General features: G+C 45.1%; 1 protein-coding gene across 3 annotated transcripts in view; it reads right to left on the reverse strand.

The window, feature by feature from the left end:
• Positions 1-17,180: 17,180 nt before the first annotated feature.
• The window catches only part of TTC7A (tetratricopeptide repeat domain 7A), a 184,806-nt gene continuing 178,418 nt past the window's right edge, over positions 17,181-23,568 (reverse strand). For all 3 annotated transcript variants that reach the window (XM_064446062.1, XM_064446061.1, XM_064446063.1), the window contains one exon: positions 17,181-22,476. In XM_064446062.1, coding sequence (XP_064302132.1) covers positions 22,255-22,476 — 222 coding nt within the window. In that variant the 3' untranslated portion in view covers positions 17,181-22,254. The remainder of the gene's footprint in view (positions 22,477-23,568) is intronic.

Consider the following 23,568-nt stretch of genomic DNA (forward strand, 5'->3'; position numbering starts at 1 on the left):
GAAGTGAAAATTGGATCATATATGCTTGCAAATGAGTAAAATCCAGGGCTCTTCCTGGACATTTTTTCTGGGCTTTCTGTTACTGGGGGCAGCGTGGCTCAGCAGTGCACTCGGGGCGGGGGGGGCTGAAGAGCTGTGGACACCATGGGCAAGTCGTTTAATCTTTCTGTATTTTGGCTTCCCTACCCATCTGTAGAGACAATGAAACTCTCACCCTTTCTACTTGGGAGATCTCTGGGTGGAGGCGACTATTCAAAGGCATTAATTGTTACTGAGCAATACATGGCACAAAAGAGGCTGCGCTCTTGTTTGGAGCTTTCAGACCCTTTTGCAACACAGTATTCCTAAAGGAAGTCCCTTTTCTAACAGCCCTGGGAGTTTACTTCTTGTTTCTCCCCCCTTTATCTGTTATTTCTTGTTTTCCATTTGTGTGGGCAACTCCAGGGCCTGGAAGCTATACACCCACAAGGTGCTTTCCCAAGCGGCCGTGAACTATTCCTGGCTTGGGTTGGGAGCACGCCGCCTTCTTCAACTTGCAAAATAGTGTCAGGAATACAAGGGAGAAGGCAATGCTCCCTCTCTCCAGACATAATTTCTCACCTGGGAGAACCAGGGTGGTGGTTTGGAGTAACTGCAAGCGAAGAAGGTGTCACAAGCCATGAGGCTCAGGGGAGGGAAAAATATTCAGGGAGATGGAGGGGAAGACAACTGAAAAATTTTTCTAAAAAAACCTGAACAGCCCTTTGGCAGGACAAGTAGAAATAAACGTGATGGCAAGAAACCGCGATTAAGTAAATGTTAATCTGAAAAGAAGCCTCTAACCATAAGGGAATGTCCTTATTGATAGTAATAAAAGAAGGTGCAAACTCTGGAAGTTTTATTTTCTGGCCCGATCTTAGGATTGTACTTAGGTCAATGTATAATTTAAAGTATTGACTTCAGTGGGAATACTTGTGCTCTGAGAGCTCTGTGTGTGTTACATATCTGTCGGAGCCAGGGGCTGTGGTGGGAATGGTGCTCTCTGTGCTGGTTAAGGTTGCCAAAGTGGTTTTAATTCTATTTTTGCTCCTTCTCCAGTGCTTACAATTGCTTATAACTTTCTGAAACTTCATGTACCGAGCTGAACTCTTCCAGATGGTTTCCTTTTGAAACTGGTTTCATGCATGTGGGCTTGAGGGAAACCAGTTCAGCCATTTTAAATCAGGAATGGCCTTTATTTCCATGTGCTGGCTTTAAATGTTTCAGAAATGCTTTTTAACCCATACAGTTGTTTTCAATTAGAGGTCAGCCTTGCAAGGTGCAAGGACTCCTGAGACTTCTAAAGCTGACCTTCATTCATAGGGTTGCAAAGTTTACATTTTTTGTTTTACTTTTTTTGGTTTTAGTAATTTTCTCGAAGTAGTCTTAAAAATAAGTAACGGCTTGTTCATAAGATGATACAATGTGCTGTGTTCCCAGAGTGGGTGAAGTTTTTTGTTTCTGCTTAGATGAGTGAAATAAATAACAGGGCTTTAATACTATAAGCAAAGTGGGACACGGACAAGGGAAACTGTAGAATAAGCTTCTTAAAATGGAATATATAAACTCACAGTGTGTTAAATTCATCACTGTTGTTCTCACTGAAATTTAAAAATGTTACATCTGTGTAATTCTTCTCTATGTGAGGTTGAGCAAAGTCTTGGAAAACCTTGTGTTAATGGAAATGGATTTGTAGGACAGGGTATGTGTCTGCTGATGACTAAACAACACGGCCTTCCTGGAGGTGTTTTATTTATGTAGTTCCTGGTGATCTTCAGGCAGGAAAAGCATTCCACAATGTACTGTGGCTGAAACTCACTCAGGAAACATTGAACTGCTTTTGAAAGGCAGTAAAGATTCTGCTCTTAATTCAGCGGTCAAATTTGTATGGTGGCTTTGGTGTCCTGTGTGTGACTGTCTCATTCGCTGACTGGCGTTAGCAATGCATGTGCCTATATTGGTCAATACTAACGTGCTACACCGGGAAGGTGTCAGGCTGTCCCTTCTTGTCTCAGCTGTTGCTTTACATTCTTCTCTGGTGGCAGGGTTTCCTCAGCAGTGGTGAAAAGGGCCTGTATCATGCCTAGTATTCCAGGTGAAATGGAAAGAGAAGAAACCTGGTAGCTGTAGTGTGCCGTGTCCTCAGGCCACCGTCCGGAAGGTGGTGAGCTGCCACTGGGAGCAGCCAGGTTAGCATGGCCATGGGTTGCCCTGTGAACAAGGCACTGCATGACAGAAACACCTTGCCCCCATTTCATTTGCCTCTCACAGCTTTCCTAAATCTTCTTCACTGTGAAGTTCCTCTTGGCTGGTGTGGTGTTTTCCACCTAGCCAGGAGTGGAGGTGGGTCCCTCTGATACACCCAAGGGAAAACAAATGTAGATGTGTGTCGGTTCTTTTCCATATGGAAAGACACTGGCAGAATGAGGGTGGAGCAGATGGGTGTAGCTGCCTCAGAGTAAGGCCAAATGGAGAAACAAATGTAGGGGTGGGAGAGCCACCCTTATCAGGCATCATAAATCTCTCTTCTACTGAGGCACATCAAAACAGAAAGCTGTAATATATTCTGGTTTCTTGCTACAGGAAGACTTCAGAAGAGTTGGGACAACCCAGAGCAGACTTGTCCCCAGTATCAGGTGGGACTGGTGCATGTTCCTGTCCCTGGGATGAACAATGTCTTTGCAGCCTGTGAATTATTTGTAGTGGTGTTATCGGCTCTGGTAATCAGTACCTAGCTAAGGCTATGAGATAAAATAGAGTAGTTTACTGCACTTAAGCACATGGGTGCTATTTCAGATACTGGAAATAGCGTGGTTTAGTGAATATCAACCAGTTCTGCCTGTGCCCTGCTTGCCATTTTTGCAGCACAGTGTTCCTAAAGGGGAGAGGGAAGAGGCTTGCTGCTGGGGTCTGCATGCTTCTTAGCTACAGTTCTGCATAGCTATTAAGGAAACGCAACTTAGATGTCAGTTCCCCCCTGGCCCCAACCCGTGCCCTGGTGCTGATCCATGGACCAATTGCATTCCCATTCTCTGTTAGCAAGCCCAGGAATTATCTGCTTAGGCTGTAAACACTGGGCCTGGCTTAGAGGGAATATGATCTTGGATCATACTTTGGACTTTCTTGAAATTTGAATAATTCTAAAGGTCACTGCTCCTGTAGAGGTTGGGAGAAACTTGCACCCAAAGGAAGAGGAGAGCTTAGGCAGCCATCTGCTTCTGTGCTGTGAGCACTCATAATATGCATGTTGCCCGACACCACATTTTTTGTCAATCCTTGTAAGTAATAGATTGCTTTGTGCTCCATCTAAATGGCTGGGACAAAGTGTATGTAGAGGAGTCTGATTATACCTACATGGCCTCTGGGCAGCCGAATGATATGCTGCTTCTTAGTGTTGGGAAGCACAAAGGTTTCTTGACTTGCCTTACTGCACCATGCCAGTAGCGCCAGTTGCTGACAGGACAGGTATGTCCAGGATATCTTTTGCTCCTCTAGCACATAAAGGACTTAGGAGACCTCTTGGAAATGCTGGTCCAGGAAAGGAAATTAAGTCTGAATGCTGTAGCCAACCCAATCCTTTCCTTGCTTGCAGTGGTATTACTTAGGTGTGGCTTCACTGTGGTCAGCGGTGTTACCACTACAGTGCCAGTAAGAGTGGAGAGGAGCCCTAGGCACATGCTCCCTGCCTGCTGCTCAGTGGGACATCCAACAGCCCAGTGAGCTGCTGCCCTTCTTGCTAAGTGTCCTTGGGCTTGACTTAGTTTTCTATGAAAGGTCCTAAGTAAACTCCTGATTCTGTAGCCCTCCCACCCCCTGGCTTGCTCCAGTGTGGAGGAGTCAGTAGCTTATGTCATTGTGCCTTACCACCAACACTTCAGCTATTGTCCGCCGAAGACAGCTCTTGACTTGTGTCAGGTTAAGGGTTGGCCTTTGCTCTCAGGTTACCTTTACTGTGAACAGCTCTGTGGTGCCTGATTTAATGAGTCCCTGAATGGAAGGAAAAGGCTGATGAATAACTCAAACCTGCAACCTGAGCTGTAGGGGTTTTGCTGCCATTTATGTTTTTGCTGGTGTAACCCTGGGGTTCTCCTTTGGGTAGGGGAGGTGGTTCTGCTGTTCTCTCATCTCCCCTTTGAAAACAAACCTCATGGTCTGTGATACTGGTATTCCCACTGTATAGTGAAAATACATCCTCTGATGGCTTTAAAATAAACCATTATCTATATAAAACAGTAGTGCTCAGCAGAAATTGATGAGAGGTCAGTGCCTGTGAACTTGGTACCTTCAGCCTCCTCGTGTTGCTGTTTGTCTGAACATGGCTCCCATTGTACTGACGTGGCTGCCTGGTAGGTAGCAAGGGATGCATGGCTGAGTTTTCTTTAGAGTTGTTTTCAAATATTTATCTGCAGGAGGATAATGGCAGAGCTGTGTTTCCTCATGTCGTCAGAATTTCAAAAAAGATTTTAAACCCCTGTGTTCACGGAGCCCTGACAAAAATGGCTTGATCCTGCTGGCACAGGACCATCTCTTTTGCTTCTCATCTGTCCTCAGCAGGGATGTACTCGGCCTTCCCAGACTGAAAGCATACCAGGAAAGTATCTATGTTTTGGAAACTGAGCTCACTTTGCTTTTCTGAGCTGTAGGGTACAATCAGTGAGATCTAATAGGGGCTCCTGCTCTTTTTCTTTTCTCTATTCCTCCACTCTCCCTTTTAACTGATGAGAAAATGAGTGAAGATGGAGGATGTACAATTCTGACTCCAGTACAAGATGTAGGTGTCCAGCACATCCCAGAACTGAGCGCCAGTTTCACTCTTGCCAGCATGGCCATTAATGTCTTCATGTGTTAAGATGCTATAGACCCAACTGCAGCTTCTGTTCTAAGTGCTTAGGGCTTATGAAGTGTCTCAAATTGATCATTTAAAACCTGGTTAAAATCCTTAAAGGATGCTGCAAGTCTGCTATACTGCTCAGTTTTAAGCCAGTGCTGATACCATTTACAATAGGGCTATCCACAGGGACTGCCTTAACATGCTGTCTGCTCATTACTGTTTAGTGCTTCATGTTTCCCCAAGTTTCTTCCTTTGCTGTAGCTCTGACTGAGCATTAAGAGTTTTATTGTGTCTTTGGAAGTAGCCCACACCGCAGCAGCTGGAGCATCACCGTGCCTGACCTTTGCATTAATGATGGTGTTACAGGGATGTGCTAACAAAGATAAGGCGTGATGATATAAGCGCTTACAGCGTTGTAAAATGTAGTTCAGCAATTATTGTGGCACTAGGGGGAGAACCTGATGCCGCATAACCTGCCTCTCAACCTCTGCCCCTTTTGCAAGGTGTGCGCACCGCTGTGATGCTGGTGCACGGAGGACAGGGTGTGCGCCGTGGGGAGAAGCGCAGCAATGCGCATGTCGCTGTGTTGTGATATGCCATGCATGCATCCATGTTTTCTTAGAGCATGTGAGAAGAGGGGCTGCAGCCTCCTTACCTGCCTCCCTGCACACCAAAGCTGGCTGTTTCACAGCTGCTACTCTCCCTTTGTTCAATGCATCTCACCCCTGCTCTAGGCAGGAAAGGGGTTTTCTCCTCTGACCCCAGACATGAAGTGGGATTCATCTCTTTTTACCGTTTCATAAAAGAAACTCTGCAAAGGAAGGGATCCTTTAGCTGCAGAAGGCCTCTGTGAGCACTCCACAGGACAGTCCTTGGGAAGCAGTCCCCAGCTGCTGAGGCTCAACGATACAAGGAGGTGAGAGGACCTGTGTGCTCGCCTGCCTTTCCAGGCCCAAATATCATGCAGATGTGTGTTACATTTACATTGTGGTTTATGGTGGTAAAGTACAGCCTGGTAACTGGAAGGGAAAAAATTTCTCTGTAGCATAACTGAGAAGTATAACCTTGGACTGCCAGCTGCAATCCAGTCTGAGGTACAATACTGGTGTTAAGCTTTGCCCTGTTAACTGCTTGATAGAATATCTTGGCTGACAGATACCAAGATCGTACCTAAAGTCATGTTTAAGAAAGTGTGGGGTTTTGTTTTTTTCCAAAACAGGGCTCTCCATTATGTGCGCACATAGCAGTCTGTCAGGGGAACACCTAACGCTTGCTAAATAAACATGTACATCACTCCTCTCCACGTGGGAGGAGCAGCCACAGAACTGCATCACACTGAGTCCTGCTGGGTGCTGTCAGTCTGCAACCTACTGGGTATGCAAAGATACCTTTTCTGCAGTGAAAAGGCTTTGGTTCACCCAGGTCGAGATTACTTTATTAGCATTGCAAAAATGCTAAGAGCCTATACAGCTGATAACCTTCTGCTCAGTTTGATCATCTGCTACATATGTGATCCTAGCAGAGATAACTGGGAGAGGTGTGTTTATTGCTTTGCACTTAGCAGATACGGATATGCCTGGCAGTTTCACAAACACGTTCTTGGTTAAAGTCTGTTGCTAAGCAATAGTTTAAGATAAGGGATATATACAAATCCCCAAATGTTCAAATTTTAGGGCCTTAGGCATTCAGAAGAGAGAGATATAGCAACATCCTGCTTTTGTCCAGAGCACGTAAAAGAAATGTTAATATTTGTTAGCCTGGGAACCGCATTAAATTGCAGGATCTGCAGTATGTTCTCCATCCTGCAGGCAGCTGCAGTGCACAGCAGAGCAAGCAGGTTGGATGAGTAACCAGCTGTACTCCGAATCTAAGGTGACAAGGTACAGAGAAAGGACAACTCCTTCTACCTATGCCTTTATTTATGTCAGACTTTTGCACAGGGGGGATGACGGGGAGGGAGCCAGAGCCTTTCACTACTTATCCCTCTCTCTGCTTCTGTGCGTGCCAGCCGTGTAGCCCTTGTGGCTAGAGGGCACCTCGGCAGTACTTCTGTCACCCGTGTTGCCTTGTGCCCATCAGCCAGTGAGTCACTTTGCAAGCGAAGGGGAACCCTCCAATAGCGGCTCTGTGCTGCTCACATCTCACGAATCGTGTCACAGACTTGGGCTGATTTAATCTAAAAATGAACCTCCTTCTGCATTTGCCACCTGCCCTGTGCTTCAAGTCACCCAGTTTCCACTTGTGCCCCATGAGAGGTTTTCTCTGCTTGCTGCCTGTCTTCAGCACATGCAAGCAACGCTGCAGGGGTTGGAGGTGAGCCCCATCCCTGCATCACAGCAGAAGCCTCATGAACAACCTTCCTGTCTTCCACTCTCCCTGTTTCTCCGGCGCGTGTGAGGGAAAAGCTAATAGCTGCAGGAGCTTGGCAGCAGTGGTGGGCTTGAGCTGAACTGACACATAGGGTGCAAATAGAGTCATAAAGTATATGTGGCGGTGTGATGCGTATTAAAGCGATTCGGAGGGTAATGTTTCCCTGAGTATATTCTTAGTAACAGAGAGAAGTGATCTTCCCACCTTAGCTGTAGGCACATTACAATGCCCACTGAAGAGGCTGTTGGAACCTGGATGCAGTCCTGGCTCCAGAAGACCTCAAAGCCTGTGTTTGCAAGGCCCCCGTCCCTGCTCCAGGGGGCCAGCCTGCACCCTGCGACTCTGTGCCGTGCAGAGGCCCCGTGCTGTAAGCCCACGAGCGAGCACATGCTGTCTCCCGTTCTCAGCTCTCAGTGGCATATATAAAAACATGCCCAAGAAATGACTGTGTTCCCTCAGGAATAAGGAAAGACCAGCCTGGCTAAAAGAGAGGAGAAAGTTTTATATCCATGTAGTTACTAACTCTTTATTTGGAAAAACAGAACTGTTTGTCTGGTGCATCTTGGACCTTTGGCTTAATATTAAAATGACCTTCACACAAACCTTCTCCAGCTTCTTCCCAGAGGAGAATGCAGAAATTACAGTTTTCTTTCCATCAGCTTTTGCTCCAGAGCAGAGGCTTAAAAACTGGGCTGCAGCTGCCCTCTTTAGTGAGGCCACAAAAGAGGCAACTGCATTTTAGTTCATGAGATATTAACCCCTTAGTCTGCTGGGCGGGTCACTAAAATGCCATCTGGCGAGAGGCCTAGCGAGCCTCTCTGGAGTATGTCCTAAAGCAGGCGAAGGGTCTTCCTTCTCACCTGTTCTTTCCAGGTCTGAGAGCTCTGAAGCTCTGGGCGTGGGATCATCTTCTCTTCTCCTCCCTCCCTACATGCGAGCACAGGGATGTGTTGGGGTGGGCAGGACTGGAAAGAAGGAAAAGAAGCTCTTTTCTTTTGGTGTATCTACATGGTTCCTCCAAAGCCTGCTGCCAAACACCAGCAATATAATTTTCTGCCTGTGGCCTTACTTTGCCAACTTCCCTTTCACAGAATCACAGCATGGTTGAGATTTGAAGGCATCTCTGGAAACCACCTAGTCCAACCCCCTTCTCCAAGCAAGGTCAACCAGAGCAGATTGTTGATCTGATGGGATTTTGACCAGTTCGAAGGGTAGTGTGCCCTATAACCTCTCTGGGCAACCAATTCCTGTGCTTGACCACCCTCACTGACAGAAGTTTGGCTCCATGTTTAAATGGAATTTCTGGTATTTCACTACCACCACCAGCATAACCTTGTCTGAGCTGGGCCAGGAGTTCCTTCTTCAGGTATCTGCTCAGAGAAGGAAGGATTGCCTTCCTTCGTGTGCTGTTTCTGGGTTGCTACATTTGCTCTCCTCCAAGCAGAAGGCAGTAGCAATATCTACTTAGTTTCCAGCAGATTTAAAAGTCTGCTCACATATTTCTTACAAGCATGTGAAGTCGTATGTGCAAAACTGAATTTGAAATGCAAGCTCATCTATTTAGTATGCACATTACAGTCTCTGGTGATGGTGTTCTTGACCACCTTTGCACTTTGCTGCCAATGTGAATGAAGGCATTCTGAGACTGCGCCCTACCTTTTCTGCAAGTTACTTCTTACCCTGATAAGAACACTAATATCATTCGCCTCTACAGCCTGAGAACAAAAATGCCTGGGCTTCTGTTAAACATGTTGAGCGCTTTCCTGTGTATTCTCCTGGGAAGGTTTGATCATGGAAGTTACTTCTGTTTTACCCAGTTCTACTAAATGGATCTCCAATTCTCCTGTCTCCACGTCACATATTATATGTTAAAGAGCCTAGAATAACAGCTGCTGCCACTCATGTTAACTGAGAGGAGCACAAGACATTGAAGTGTCTAGTTTCTCATCACTTATGGGATGGATAAAAGTATCTGTTGTACTGACTAGTCCATCAAATATGAATGATGCAGATAGAGTGGCTGTTTACACACAATCTATTTTAGTTAAATTGAAAACACACAGGGGAGTGTTTCAGCTCTGTGGATAGAAAACACTGGAAACGTTCTTTTTTTTTTGTTTCGTCTTTTCCGTTTGCCGGTGACAATTAGCTGTCAGGGGTGCCCAGTCTGCCGCTGGCAGAGGATGAGCTCTCTTCTTCTAGGATGAAGAGCCAAATACCATTAGTTATCCAACCAAACTTCATTAAATTGAGGACAAGGCATTTGCCTCCCTTTATCATTCTGATTTTACCCAAATACTCAACTATTTTGTACACTGTTAACATAAGCATTTACAAAGCCGGTCCCTCTGGAGGATGACAGCAATTGTTTTGCTTAATGTTTAATGGCTTCCTCTCCCTCTGGACTCCGTGCCAGTGCATATTATGATGAACAAGCTCTGGAAGAATATTGTGGCCTCACTTCATCTATTAGGACACTTTACATAGAAATTTATTTTGCACTACCATGAATTATATAAACACACAAATTAAAGATACATACACAATAACTGCTTACATGCTGCATTGTCTGCAGCAAACTCATTAGGAGAATGAATTACTCTGTAGAAAATCACTTAACCTTTGTGGATTTCCTGGTACTGTGTTTATTAATGCACTTGCTTTGTTTTGAAGTAATATCTCCGTGTTATCTGAAAACATGCTCCTGATTTGTAAATTAATGAACAGCACTAAGGTTTCCTCTGAACATGCTAATTATATAGAAAGCAAAAAGTGAGGTCTTGTTCTGCTCTCCCACATCTGTGTATAAAAGAGTACAGATGTGTCCCCCCCTGTGCAAAGACTTTTGAAACCAGAACCAAATCATACAGGGCTAAACTCCTTTGGAGGAGGAAAAGAAAAAAAATAAAGGGCTTTGGTTTCCATGGGCAAATGTTGATTACAAGCGGAAAGCTTTGCTGAATAGCCTTTATCAGGATTCGTCCGCAGGGCTCAGTGGCTAACGTTTTGCTGTGGAAAATATTTCTCCAACAGCAAATGGAGATGAGGGAAAACAGCAGACTAACTTTTTGGCAAAAGGTCTACTTCGGTTAAAAAAACAATGCTCAACATGCACATGTTTCTGTCAGGCAGACTGCTAGCAGGAGTACTGCAACCATAGTAATTTTGCAAGTAGTAAAAAACAGGATGCGTCAGGAATAGCACGCTTCGTAGGGAGTAACCCACACAGAAACGCACCACTGCAGGAAGGTATGTGTGTGCGGAGACTTGCACCAGTATGTATTTTCAGTGGCAAAGCGTTGCTGAAGCTTTACATAGTATTTTTGCAGTAACAAAAGCTAGTGATTAGTCACTGAAAATTTCAAGTCACCTCAGTAAGACGACTTCCGAATTGTTCTGTGGCAAGACAGTGGCTTGTTCTGTTTATTGGGAGAGCAGTGACTGGGGTAACTGAGGAGAAGCTGTTGCAGGTGCGTATCAGGGTGACTCACTTGCCATCATGCTGCTGACTGCACAGACATATGGGACCATGTAATGAAGGCAATGTTAAAATTTAGTTCAGCAGGTTTCAAGTTTGTAGCCTTATTTCAGGGATGTACTAATGGAAATGAAAGCAGACGGCGACCCTGATGTGTGTTGGAGCAGATTGACGTTCCCTGAATCCGTTGTGTTCAGGATTCGTGGGGTTTGATACCTCTTCGGTGGCACAGAGGAGTCCCACAAAGGCACTACCTTTGCTGTAAAAATACACATCATTGTATGCATGTTATATCACTCTTGTATCTTATATAGCTGTAATTATAACCTGGCAGAGTAAGTCAGTAGACAGCAAAGGTTATTGACTTCAACTGATATGTTCCAGGTGATATTAATAAAAATAGAATAAAACTTTGGCCTTGAGGGGAAAACTTCAGCAAAAGGTTATAAGAAACCTATCATACAAGCCATATCATCCTGAAATGAATCGACAAGCAATATTAACCTGACTGACACTCCAGCCTCCTTACAGGTCCAAAGCCCTGGCACTGACTGAAAAGGCTGGCATTGGGGTGGGGGGCTGGGGGGTGTCATCCTGCTTTAGCTGGCAGCACATCCGAGTCTTGCAATTATTTAACTGTAGAGTAAGAATAAGCTGCTTCTGCACATCAGCATCACCTACTGCTTTATCCTTTACATGTTGTGAATTCAGTATGGGATGGCTGCCAGCAGGGGAAGGAGGGTTGGGTATGCAGGGTGTTGCCTATGCTGCCAGTAGTAGAAGCCCTGGAAGGGGGCAGGGGGAGGAATTGAGGTGACGGAGAGAGGAAGATCTGAATTTCTGCAACCTCTGTGCTCTGATGTTTCACTTCCACCTTAGAAAAGGAAGCAGCTTGTAAGAAACTGCTAATTTAGACAGGCTGTAGTTCAACAGATTTCAGTCTCCTATGGATTACGTGAACGTTGTTATTTATTGCTGGAGGTTATAACAGGTTAAACCTGCATATCGGGATTGTAAGATTTCTCAAGAGCAATACAAAGTGTTTCACTCATGGGCCAAACAACTGAAGTGTCTAGTCTGTAAAAGCTCCTGATCCAAACACGGTAATTTGCAAAGACAAATGAAGCAACATTACTTATTTCTGGTGGAGACTTACAGGAAGAACATATCTTGCACATATTTATATCTTTCTCCAATAAGAGGAAAGGGAGAAGATGATACTAAAGTAGATGAGAGGTACATCATCCTTTTGTCTAAGAAAAAATGATGAATTTTAGAACTGTTCTTTCTAGTAAAACCAAAACAGCTCTGATTTTGAAACCAACTTCGTTGTCCTGGAGTTAGAGTACAATGATTTGCATGTTGAAACTAAAACATATCTTTGTATATCCTATCCGCTTTATCTGATCACAAGTGAGTATCTCCTATCTGTAACAGTGGAGTTCAACTCTTGAACAAAAATGCTTCTTGGAGCATCTATTTGTATTTTAGTTTTCGCATAATGAAGTTGCAAGACGCACTGTATGAGGATGAACATTTCTGTTTTCATAGTAGGTTGGTAACAACATCTTTCTTTCATGTGGTAAGACTGGAAGCATGGCTTCTTAGTCAGCATTTTGTTTTTCCTGGTATAGTTATCAACATGAGTGAAAATGTGCATACGCGGAGTTGAGAAAGTGGACAGACTGTCAAATCCATTGATCAAATGTTCAGAGAGAAGTTGAAGACATTTCTCAACGCTGTAAGACAGCTGTTAGTCTCTAATTCAATAGTGAATCGTGAGACCCATAAGGTGAATCTTCTCACAGTTCTTTTGCAAAACATGCATGCTCCTTGTTTTTGCAGATGTTTGGGGGGTTTTGTTTTTTTCTTAAAGCTCTTCCAGCATGTACATATTCTCATCTTCCACCTCACTCTCCCACGTGCAATCATCTCTGTGCTGATTGACCTCAGTGATCACCATGGTTTCCAACTCAATTCAGGTCCCCAAAGAGGACTTTTAATTAAGAAGCTCTAACAGAATCTAGGAGAAAGCTTCTAAGTCCCCAGCCTTCAGGCTGTGAGCTACAAAGATCCCGGGGGTGTCTATGGCCAACTAGTATGAGACCCTAAATGAGCCCTTTCTGGAAAGGTCATAGCCTATGCAGAAATCTGCATGAGTAAACCTCACAGATGTAGACATCCCCTGCAAAATTCCTAGGGATCACAAAAAGTTGAAAAGCTCTGCAATAGGCCGCTGCTGAGCAGTGGGCAGTGACTGAGACAGCGGTGAGTTGAAAGCAGGCGCGCACAGAAGCGTCTGCGTGTGAAGCTCTAACTACAGCTTGTGTGAGGTGCTCAGCCTAGCTCAAAGCCAGCTCAAGTGCCACTGCAGCGCGGGGGGGGCTGTGCCGGTGCTGCAGGTGCTGCTACTACAGGACTTTGCTATGGCTTTGCTCTATGTAAAAGCACTTTTGTTGAGGAAGCAAGACCCAAAATATTTAAGAACTAATTTTTACCCAGACTGTGTTTGAGCCACAGACTTTAACCACCATCACCTGAATTGCAGATGTGTACGTGGGTGGGATTTCCAAAAGTTCTTGGGGTTGGTCTGTATTATTTCAGTGGGGACAATCCCACCTTGTGTGTGCGTGCACGTGGAGCAGAGCATGCTGCTGTTTACTCAGCAGCTCATACTAATCTCCAGGAAACAACTTGTGCTGGCTGGACTGTGGGCGCGATGCTTGGTAATGTTGGCAGAACCACGTGAGAACGCTTTCACACCGGGAACTCCAGCATTAGCCACATATGAGAACAAAAAGTGGGACTGGAAAACACTTCTAAATTCTTTCAAATATGGTATTTGCTGAAAAGCAAAGTTCCAGAAAACTGGAGCCACATATTAACTTGAGAAAACTTTGGTGAATAGTTCTTGGCTGGAAGACAAAATGGAAAATTTAAATGTTCTGTGTAGATTGTTTCAGGATTAAACATCTTGAATTTTTGTTTCAAAATGCTCTCCCTTCTGGCAATTCTCTCAAAACTTCTGGTCATATAAATCTCAGTTATTGAAGATAGTACTTGAGGAATCCTGTCAGAACAATATTTTGCTTAATTGGAAGTTTTTTAAAGCTCTTTATTTAACTGAAAATCTCTGAAATTTCCCTTTGGAATGTAGCTTGAAACAATTTTTTTTTTTTTTCTGCTTATTACTTCTCGGTTAGCTGGCTGAACAGAAAGTGCTTTGCAAGTACCCAAGAGGGGACGATGGGAAAACAGAAGAAATTACTGAATAAAAGCTTTGGTTGTGGTAAGTCATCCCCTTGCTGCAGCAGTGCTCCAAGGTGAGACCTGGACCACTTCTACAGAGATACCTGTACCTTCCTGTACCTTGTAGTTGCTTCAGCACGTGTCCAGTGTGGGCCACTCTGCTGATTTATAGCAGTCATATATACTGTATTACTATAATGAGTACGTGAAAACTTGCCTTAGCTCCTCCGCCACAAAAGAAACCTGAAGAAGGCAGAGCAGAAGCCCTCTGTGGGGGTCTGAAGGAGGACTGTGACTGGCAGGGAGGCAGTACTGCCCAGGGACTGCAGAAAGGAACAAAACCTGAGCCACAGCAATTTAACCAGTTCTGCACAGAAAAACACCCCTCTCTCGGCTCAACTCCTGGCAGACTTGCTTTTCCAGCTACTGAAAAATGGGGATGAAATACCTCCCTTCCTACCCTTCCAAAAACACTTCAGTATCCTCCAAGGAGATATAAGAGCAGCATCATTATAACTGGGAAAGGAATTGCTCGCTTGCTGGATTTAGCAGCTTCCTGTTTTGGAAACCTGAGATCTCATCTCAAATTTCTGTTTGTTATCAGCCTACAAGAAGAGACTCCAAGGCTGCAAAGCCTCTGGTGAGGCGGTGCTTCATTTGCTAATTGTCCCTGCCAGACAATGCCATTTACACTGAGCACAAAATCACCTCTAACCTCCCCTGACCAGAAAATCATTATATCCTTGAACTCCCATCCTTCTGAAACAGTACCCGGCATTGCAAACTCAGGCTGCGTATGTCAGCTCCTCTCACAGGACAGCAAAATACAGGAATGCTTATTGCTGATTAATTTACAAACACCCCTGTTTCCAGACCTAATTATGATATTACAAGCAACTGCTTTATAAAAAAGATGTCTGACTTGTCATACATAATGTAATGGATCTTTTGTTTTGAGGATGGTGCCATCTTTTGAAAGGCCATGAGAGCTGGGCACAGGACTGGCATCTGCCATAAGCCCGCTGTGGAAGGGGCAGGGCCCCAGGCTCTCAGGCTGGCTTGGGGTCTCTGGCTGTGGCACAGGGTAGAGGCAGAATTAAGGTTCAGAGGGGCCTTCGCAGTCAGGAGGCTGGTGAGGGGCTGCTTTACATTTGCTCTTATTCCTGGGATTTTTGTGTATTTCTGTCAGAAAAGCCAGTGAAGCTGGGGTTTGCCTCTGTGAGAGCTTTTCAGTAAGGAGAATGTCTCCCATTTCACAATTTTCATTGCTCTTCTGCTTTCTTAGGACATGTTACAACTCTTACCACTTTTGCTGTATAAAATTCAGATGTTCTGTCTACCTGCTTCTCTTCCTCCATCAGCCAGGTGATTGCAGTGGTTGCATCAGTTCTAAACGGGATCAGATCTGAAATGGCAGCTCTGCAAATTCAGGGGAATGACCTGTAAGGGTTTTCGCCTCCAGAATTCAACATTTGCTTAACTTGGAGCACTGAGAAATCCTTGGATCTTGCTCTTCAGTTGGTGGATCTGTGGGGACAGTTTTGGCTCTGAGACATTGCTCTTTGTTTTGGAGACAACATAACAGTTAAATGCTATAGTGGCTGTAAATGGCAACGGAATAAGCCAGTGATACCTAGGTCTACTTTCTCTAACACCAGTCTTTAAAGAGCAGTAGGCTACGTGTATTTTTTTTTCCGTTGTGCCAAAGACTTGTTCAGGCACATCTGACTGGGATGTGACATCTCCCGAGGGATGTGGTTAGAGACAAAGTCAACACTGCTGCTTTGGTGACTCCACAAAAACCTGACAGCCAGAGACTGTCGTGGAAGTGAGTATCTGGCTAGCAGTGATGCTGCTCATCTCTTCCCCTTGCTGTTTATGGGACTGCTAAATATCTGGGCTTCACATGAGGCAGAAGTATACTGTATGTATCTGAGTTGGTTTTTCCCAATCTGCAGCAGAAAGACAGAAGTGGAGGTATGACTCAATTATTAAAGATTATATAAATTATAGATTTAATTATTAAAAAATATTAAATTATTCTTAACGACCTTTCAAGAGCATCATGTCAAAATTACCACTGAAATATAACTTTGTTCTCTGCAAGAGAAGAAGTGATTTTGAATTAAGGGTGGAGACTACCCAAATAATCTGGGGCTCCTCCCAGCAAAAATGAGGGTTGAACAGGCTTATTTCTTCCCATATAAGCAGAAATGGAACAATAAACACCTGTGTGATGTGGAGAGAACAGGCAGTGTACCAGCCTAAGGCTGGAAGCAAAGATGAGTGGTGTCCCTCAGAGGGAACTGAATAATGAAATTCTCCATTTTTCATTGGGGTTCAGTTGTATGCCTCCAGCTGGGCTCCTGCTCAGAGGGGCCATGACAGCCTTCTCCATCCTTCTGCCCCCGCAGAAACCCCACACCACTGTTTTCCTTCCTCTCTGTATTGGGGGGAAGGGCTGAGGGGGGGGGGGGCGGGAAGGTCAGAGCTAGTATTTTGTTCACTGCAATTTCTAGTTTTTAAAACTTTGTACTAACAGCTAAAGGACTTAATTATCTTATTGCCACACAGGAACCTCGTTCTGCTTGAGTTATCCTGAATACACTTGTAAACCAAAGTAGCCATGGTTATAAAGAAATGCTCTTCCAAAACCCTGTCCTTAACCTCATTTTAGTATGAAACTGAGGGGCTGGCTTTTTAAGAAGGCCCTCTTGAAGCCTGCCCAAAAGATTAATGTGTAAATGCGAAGAATGCTCTGGAAGCCCTTGAATGGAGACGTTTTACTTCCAAATAACCACAGGAGTAACTGTTTGTAGCAAAAAGATGATTAATGGCATTGTGGCCAAAATAAGGTGAGGCTCTAAACTTGACAGCATAGTATTTGCATATTACCTCAATGTTAGAGTTTCTCACACTACCTTTGTTTATTTTTACTGGAAGAAGCACAAGAAAAGCATGATGCTCGCTTAAATCTCCATGAATCCAAACATCTGAAGCTACGTTACTCTTTTTTCCTGGCTGTGTTCCTCTGAAAGCATGCTGCTTGCATGCTCACTCTCATTTTTCCCATGAACTACAGGGTAGGCCAAAATACCCTTTGCAATGGGTAACTTGCTAGGGATGGTAGGTTCCAGTTGATATAACAAATGGTCATTTCATAGTGCTTGAGGTATCTGTGGCATGAACACTAAAAATCCTGAAATTGTCAGGAAATAATGAGGAGCATTTTTTGTTTTCCACAGGGTCAATTTTATTCAGCTGGTGCAAACACCTTACAATGACAAAAAGGTTAAACTACAAGGAAGATTGATTCCGACAACCGCGTTACCAGTATCCGAGTGGCAGGTAGGAAACGCTCGTATGTGCGAAAGCTGGGCACCTCTCTCTGCACTGGCTCAGGGAGGTTCTTACTTGTACCGTCATGGGCTGCTCTGCAGTGGTGTGGTCTCACATCCCTAACGGTGGTTTCAGCTACAGACCAGCTTGCCTTTCTGTGGGGAAACGAGCTGGAGCCTTCAGCATCCAGTTACCTGGAAACCTGCCTTGGTTTGTTGGAGCTGAAGGCACGAGCCAGTTTATCACAGGCAAAGTCAGAGGAACCACCTCGGCAGCTGCTGGATCAGGGGTTACCTCCCCTCCTGCCAATATCAGTGAGCTGATGGAGGTTTCAGTTTCTGATTTCTAAGAAAACAACTCTTCATCTGACCACGCACTGATATCCTGCAGCATTGAACAACAACAACGTAACAGTAGGGAGACCCATCCCCGGGAGCCAGGCTTAGGGAACAGTCAGAGGGCTGGTTAAACCTGCACGAGCGAGGGGTGCTGGCGAGCAGGACCGTTCAGCTGGTGGCAGCCGCCACCTCGCAGGTGGGAGCAGGCGCCAGGGCAGTGTTGATGGGCACCCAGAGGGGTGCTGCAGTTGTCCCTTTGGGCATAAAGCAGCTTTCCTTAGGCAAATATGGGACATGCTGGGGGGCGGGAGAGACGTCTCAGCTACACACGCTTGTGGCATAATTGTCAAATATCCCTGTAATACAATTCCGTCAGAGGCAATTATTGGTGCAGCACGGTTGCTCTGGGAAGCCTTTCTCTGCTAGGCTGAATTGCAACTACCAAACCTCTGTTGGTTTGGCTGAAGAAAGATCATGGCAGTGATGTCTTTTCACTAAAAAGGAGTTTCCCACTCTGCTGTCATTAAAATGAAATACAAACTAGCCAAACTCTGTCTTCACCAAAACTCTCCAAAAATGGAATGTTTTTTTTGATGAAATAACTGTAATTCAAACTGCAGCAGTCAGTGCTGTGCCTACTTTTGTTCCCAGCCTGTGAATTTTAAAGTAAACACCCTCCAGGACTGTTCTCCATTTGGATTTATTAGTCATTACCAAGAAAAGATAATTAGCACTTCTGAAGCATTGTGATAATCAGTAGCATGAACTGTTACCAATAGAAACGGACTGGGGTACTTGTGCAGCGCAGGAATACGGCAGCTCCCTTGTACTCCCTGTACGGAGTGAGTACAGCGGTGGGCAGACCCTCAGCTGGAGGAAATGCTCACAGATACCAACAATGCCAGGGGAGCTGATGACAGTTTACACAGGGTAAGGCAGGGAGCGGGGTTGTCCCCTGGCCTTCTGAGCTTCTCCTTCTCTTATCCTGGAGGCAAAGACATTTTTGTTATGATATACAAACATTGCACATCAAAGGGAACGGTAAATACTACTCCTGTAGTCTGTGCAACAGAAAAATAGGAGCGAATTATTATTCTTTTGTATGCACCCTGCCAACACACAGGAAAATAACCTTGTGGTGGAACAAGAACCTGGGTATACCTGGATCCTTTAGGCAACGATACCTTTTTTTATCTTCCTATTTCTAAACCAATGAGAAAACTCTGTTGGACTCAAGTCAGGGCTAAAACTCACAGAACCGGTATTTCACTTACTGTTCCCCAAACTTCCATTACTTATGATAGTCTGTGACAGTCATGTGACGGACGGGATGTAAATCTGTTCTTAGACTCAAACCCTGAGCGTTAAGCATGCCGTGCTCCCTGCTATACAAAGAAATATTACTTACTGAGCTCAGGGAAGTAGGTCTATTAGATTTCTCAATGTTGCAATCTGAATAACTACTAGAAGGCGCAGGCTTGTCTGAAGCAGTTGTCTTTGTTTTTCTGTACCTGGAAGTATGAACAAAATCCATGCTGAAGAACAGAGGTTGCATGTAAGCCAGGGAAGGCTTCTGTTTTGGTGAGCACTAATAACAAATGTAGCTAGAGGATCTACCCCCGAAATACTTGCAAGTCTGCAACAACCGCCCTCTTTCCTGCACTGTGCAGAGCATTTCAGACCAATATAGCACACCTCCAGCCAAGAGGTGCTTCGTACCCTCTGGGAAGTATGCAGCAAATCTCGGGATTGAGTCCAGTATGCATACAAAGTACCTGGTCTGCCACTGATGTAGGGGCTGTGATGTGCTGTGCTGGTAGAGGGTACCGTACCCGTGGAATTCCTATTGATACCGATGGCACTTACTTGTGTCCATCTTCCTTGCCACACCTGGAGCAGAAGCTCTCAGGACTGCAATTCCAATGCCAGTAACACTCGTTAATGCACATGACAAATTCGGGACCACCCTGGCAACATCTGACTGGTTGATGCACTGAAAGTACTCGTGCACGTTTGCACCTCTCCTAGGAAGGTGACTGCTGTGGCAAGAGTGATTACTGCCGAGATGAAATTTGCCTGATGGTAACAAATGTGATGTGCTGGTGGCTGTTTACAAGCTATGCATGCAGAAGTAAATGCGTCTGTGAGTGTTTGCTTCTCAACTGCTGCTGGGAAACAGGCACCCTCCTGCCAGGTCACAGACCAGCTACATTACAGACCCCTTAAAGCGGTACGTCGGTTGCAGAGGTGAATGCATAGCTTGTACTCAAATAGCTGTCTGGTACACAGAGGTTGCTATGGCAGCGCTTTACAGATATACATTGCACAAGAAAGCGGTGATGTCGGACCAGACTGACTCTTTTTTTGCGTCTTACACAGAAGGCTCGCTCCCACCCTGGGAACTGCTGAGCAGAACAAATATCAGAATCTAATATCTGTCTATACGTATCGACTTAAGTCTATTGTCAGATTGCATCTGACTCTGGAACTGGGTTCAAAACACCTGGGTAACAATTTACATGTTATGTCGTCAACAACATCTCTCCCTCTTCCTTCCCCCCTTTCCCACCTGCAGTGCAGAGCAAGCCAAATTCATAGCATCCTTCACAGCAAAATGGGTCTCTGCCACGCCTTTCTGTCTTCATGAAACTCATTTAATTCTGGTACTTTAACACCTATTCCTTCCTCTGCTGCTGGTGCTATTGCAAATGAGGAATGTGGCTGGGTAACAGTGTCTCCCTGGAATCCTGCCTCTGGCCTAAAAAGCTGGGTTTGGTGCCTGTGTGGCACTGGAAAGCCAGAGACCTCATGGGCTGAGCACCTTTCAGGCTGGCCTGCTTTCACTCCAGATCCCTCGGTGAACAGAGGAATAAGCTGGGCTATGGCACCAGCAAGATTTAAAGGAAAAAAAATATATATATTGGCCTGGGAGTACAACAGGCTGCTGAGAGAAACCTGAGGGGAGTCAGGAGCTGAAGCTGCCTGGGGGCAGGAGCTCTACGATGGTGTGGTCTGGGAGCAGCACGAAGGGCCCACCTCTCGAGTAGCCTGCAGATTTCCAAATAATTGTAAACGATGCTGACTTCAAGTCTGCTGCCAGAGCCTCAGGCTCTTTAAGAAATAACCCCTACCCATTAAGTGCCTGAGGATATTATTATTTCTGGAATGAACTAGTTGCAGATCACAATACTGGGCAGAATTATAGTACAAAGCATGTTTTAGTGCAAACCTACTTATGAAATAGTCACAAATCTTCTTTGGACAGAAATGGGCACAGAGCCCCAACCTTTTGTGTAGAAAAGTGCCTGCAGCTCATTTCTGCATCTTCGTCTTGGGACTGGTCTGGATGGGGCTGGCTCTTGCGCGTCGTGTGACAGCACGATACAGCTCTACCTCACTGCCGAGGCCCTGGGGAGGTCAAGCACAGCTAAGGAGCGGCTTCGCAGGGGGTATGCCAGCTGCGCTCTCCGCCCCGGCCGTGCCAGCGTGGGGACGATGCGCGGATTAGGAGCTCTTCAGATGGCTCTGAAGAGATCACTCTTACATCTGATACATTACACAAAATGATCCTGCTCCGCTGAACGATCGACTCCTTACCTCTAATCTGAAATTTCTATAGACAATCCAAAGATTTGGTTTTAAGAAAGGAGTAATTAATATATACACATACTGCCTTCAGCATACATTCCCTTAAAAGACTGTTGCCATCTTTTATATCATGAAAAGACAGATCTGAAAATGTTTTCTGTCAGGAATGGTAATGCAGTAAAGCACAGAGTTCAGTCACTATACACTGGTAATCGTGATATTCCTCACTAAAAGTGATGCAATAGGTGATTAATAAGAATGAAGCTCAGCGTTTATAATTAACTACTCCATATAAGCCCTTTCAATAAATATGTAATTGGAGATACATATAAGTTTTTAATACTAGTTCACGTGCGAACTGGTTTGGTCTTTGGTCTTTTTGCTTTTGTGACCCATACTGCAATAGCAGCTTTTAAAAAAGAAGTTTTTTTAATTTAAATTGGTCTAAGCAAACAATGCCACACTAAATATAGTGAGCATATGCAGTATATAAGAGCAAGGCAGGAAAAAGGATTATGAAAATAGCTGAAATAGTTTTGTAAATGGCATATACTGCATGTCTATATGGTTTAATTGTCATTTCTATCCCGTCAGATCTGTGTGGAGGCAGCCACATGCTTAAGCAGAACTTGGTCAAGTTAGCTGGTGCATTTACTCCTGCCTAGAGCAGTCCCGGGCTTTAATTCAAGGCTTGGGGTTTTTATCCTTAATGAAAACTGAAAGATGCAAGTGCTTAGAACAGCCATACCCTAGCATGATCTATTCTACAGACAGTCACCTTGAACCAACACTTTGAAATAAGCCTTGAACAGGAGGGAAGCCAGGCACATGAGAAGAAAAAGGCATTCTCTATTTCTGCCTGTTGCAAAATCTTCTACAGTTAGCCTTGTCTCAGCTAACTGTGTGACCCAAGCCCCATCCTGGAATTATTTTGCCCAGTTCCAAGGTACAATGGCACTTTTCTGTTGGGCTTTTTCTTTGTTTATTTGTTTGGTTTTGGTGTCTGTCCATGGAATGAAGGTGCTTAGCTGCAGGGCAAAACTTCAGAGCTCCCTTGGTATGACAGTGAACGGGATGACAGGACTGCTGGATTCGAGGTCCAGAGCGGTGAGGAAGCATTCGATGGCTGCTTCGTTTTTCCCCTGAGCTTGCAAGACCTCTCCAAGGCTCTTCCAGGCCCTGTGACTGGTGGTCTGGATCCGGATGGCATCTCTGAGGACTTTCTGGGCCAGGTCCCTCCGCCCAAGTTTGCTCAGCACCAGGCCCTGTCAACAAACAAGTGATGAGCAGTTAACAATGGCACAAAACAGAGGAAGAAATGGAGTGCACCGAGGTCCCAACAAGTTGGGCAGACATATGAGTGCAGGCGCAAGATTCCTCTGGGGGGGATCTCCACCTATTTCTGGAGAAGAGTATTAATCAACTGTTAATCTCTGCTTTTTTTGATTAGGGTGTGTAAGTTTAAAAAAACCAATTGTGAAAATATTTTTTTTAAGCAGAGACCGATTCAGCTCTGCAAGTGCTCCTGCTGCTTGTTACTGGAAGAGTGTATACTGGTGCTATATCGAGAAAGGCTACAGGCCCTTTAAGCATCCCTCTCTCCTTCAGTTAGGTTACACTGGCTTCTAATCCCCAGGAAAATATGCATGGGTTCAATTACACTGAATATCTAAATAACTCTTGCACATCTGGAACATCCAACCGAGGCTGATGTAAAGTCTCTCAGCTCCTACATCTTGACCATACAGACTTCTCCTCTTGACAAATGGGGCTAGAGGGGCATGACCCCCTCCAGCCTTCTAGGGGCAGGCTGCATGTAACAGCATGGGGCCCTCTGTCCTCCTGCTATTTGCACTCCAGTATAGATCTTAAAGCCGTGTGGGGGAGGAGAAGGATGGAGGAACCTTGTTTAAAAAGCTGTCCTTAGGGTAAGAAAAGACACAAGTGGGTGTAACCATCTGGAAGGAACAGGAGGGGGAAGATGAAAGAAGTGGTAGGAAGAACATGTTTTCCTATAGGGCTCGCATGGATGCGTCTAAACCCACAAAGCATCTAATGAGCCAGACTCCCTTTTAATTATACAGCAGTCAACCACACCGAGCCCAGATGGTCACGTGGGCTTTGCAGGCCACGATGCATTAGTGGCATTTTTCTCCTTCCGCCTGAAGGTGCACCCACCAGGGCGAACCTCTCACCAGTTTTGTCCAGGTGTGGCCTGTGGAGGAAGCAGCCAACACTTCCATGTCGCCTGCCAAGCTCCGCATGGCCTCTGCCTGCACTCACCCACGGAAATGTTCGCAAGTGAGATGGCTGCTTTTGCTGGGACTATGGAGTATGTGGATGCATATATATAAAGA

The sequence above is a fragment of the Phalacrocorax carbo genome, chromosome 3, assembly GCF_963921805.1.
Source record: "Phalacrocorax carbo chromosome 3, bPhaCar2.1, whole genome shotgun sequence".
Taxonomy (NCBI): domain Eukaryota; kingdom Metazoa; phylum Chordata; class Aves; order Suliformes; family Phalacrocoracidae; genus Phalacrocorax; species Phalacrocorax carbo.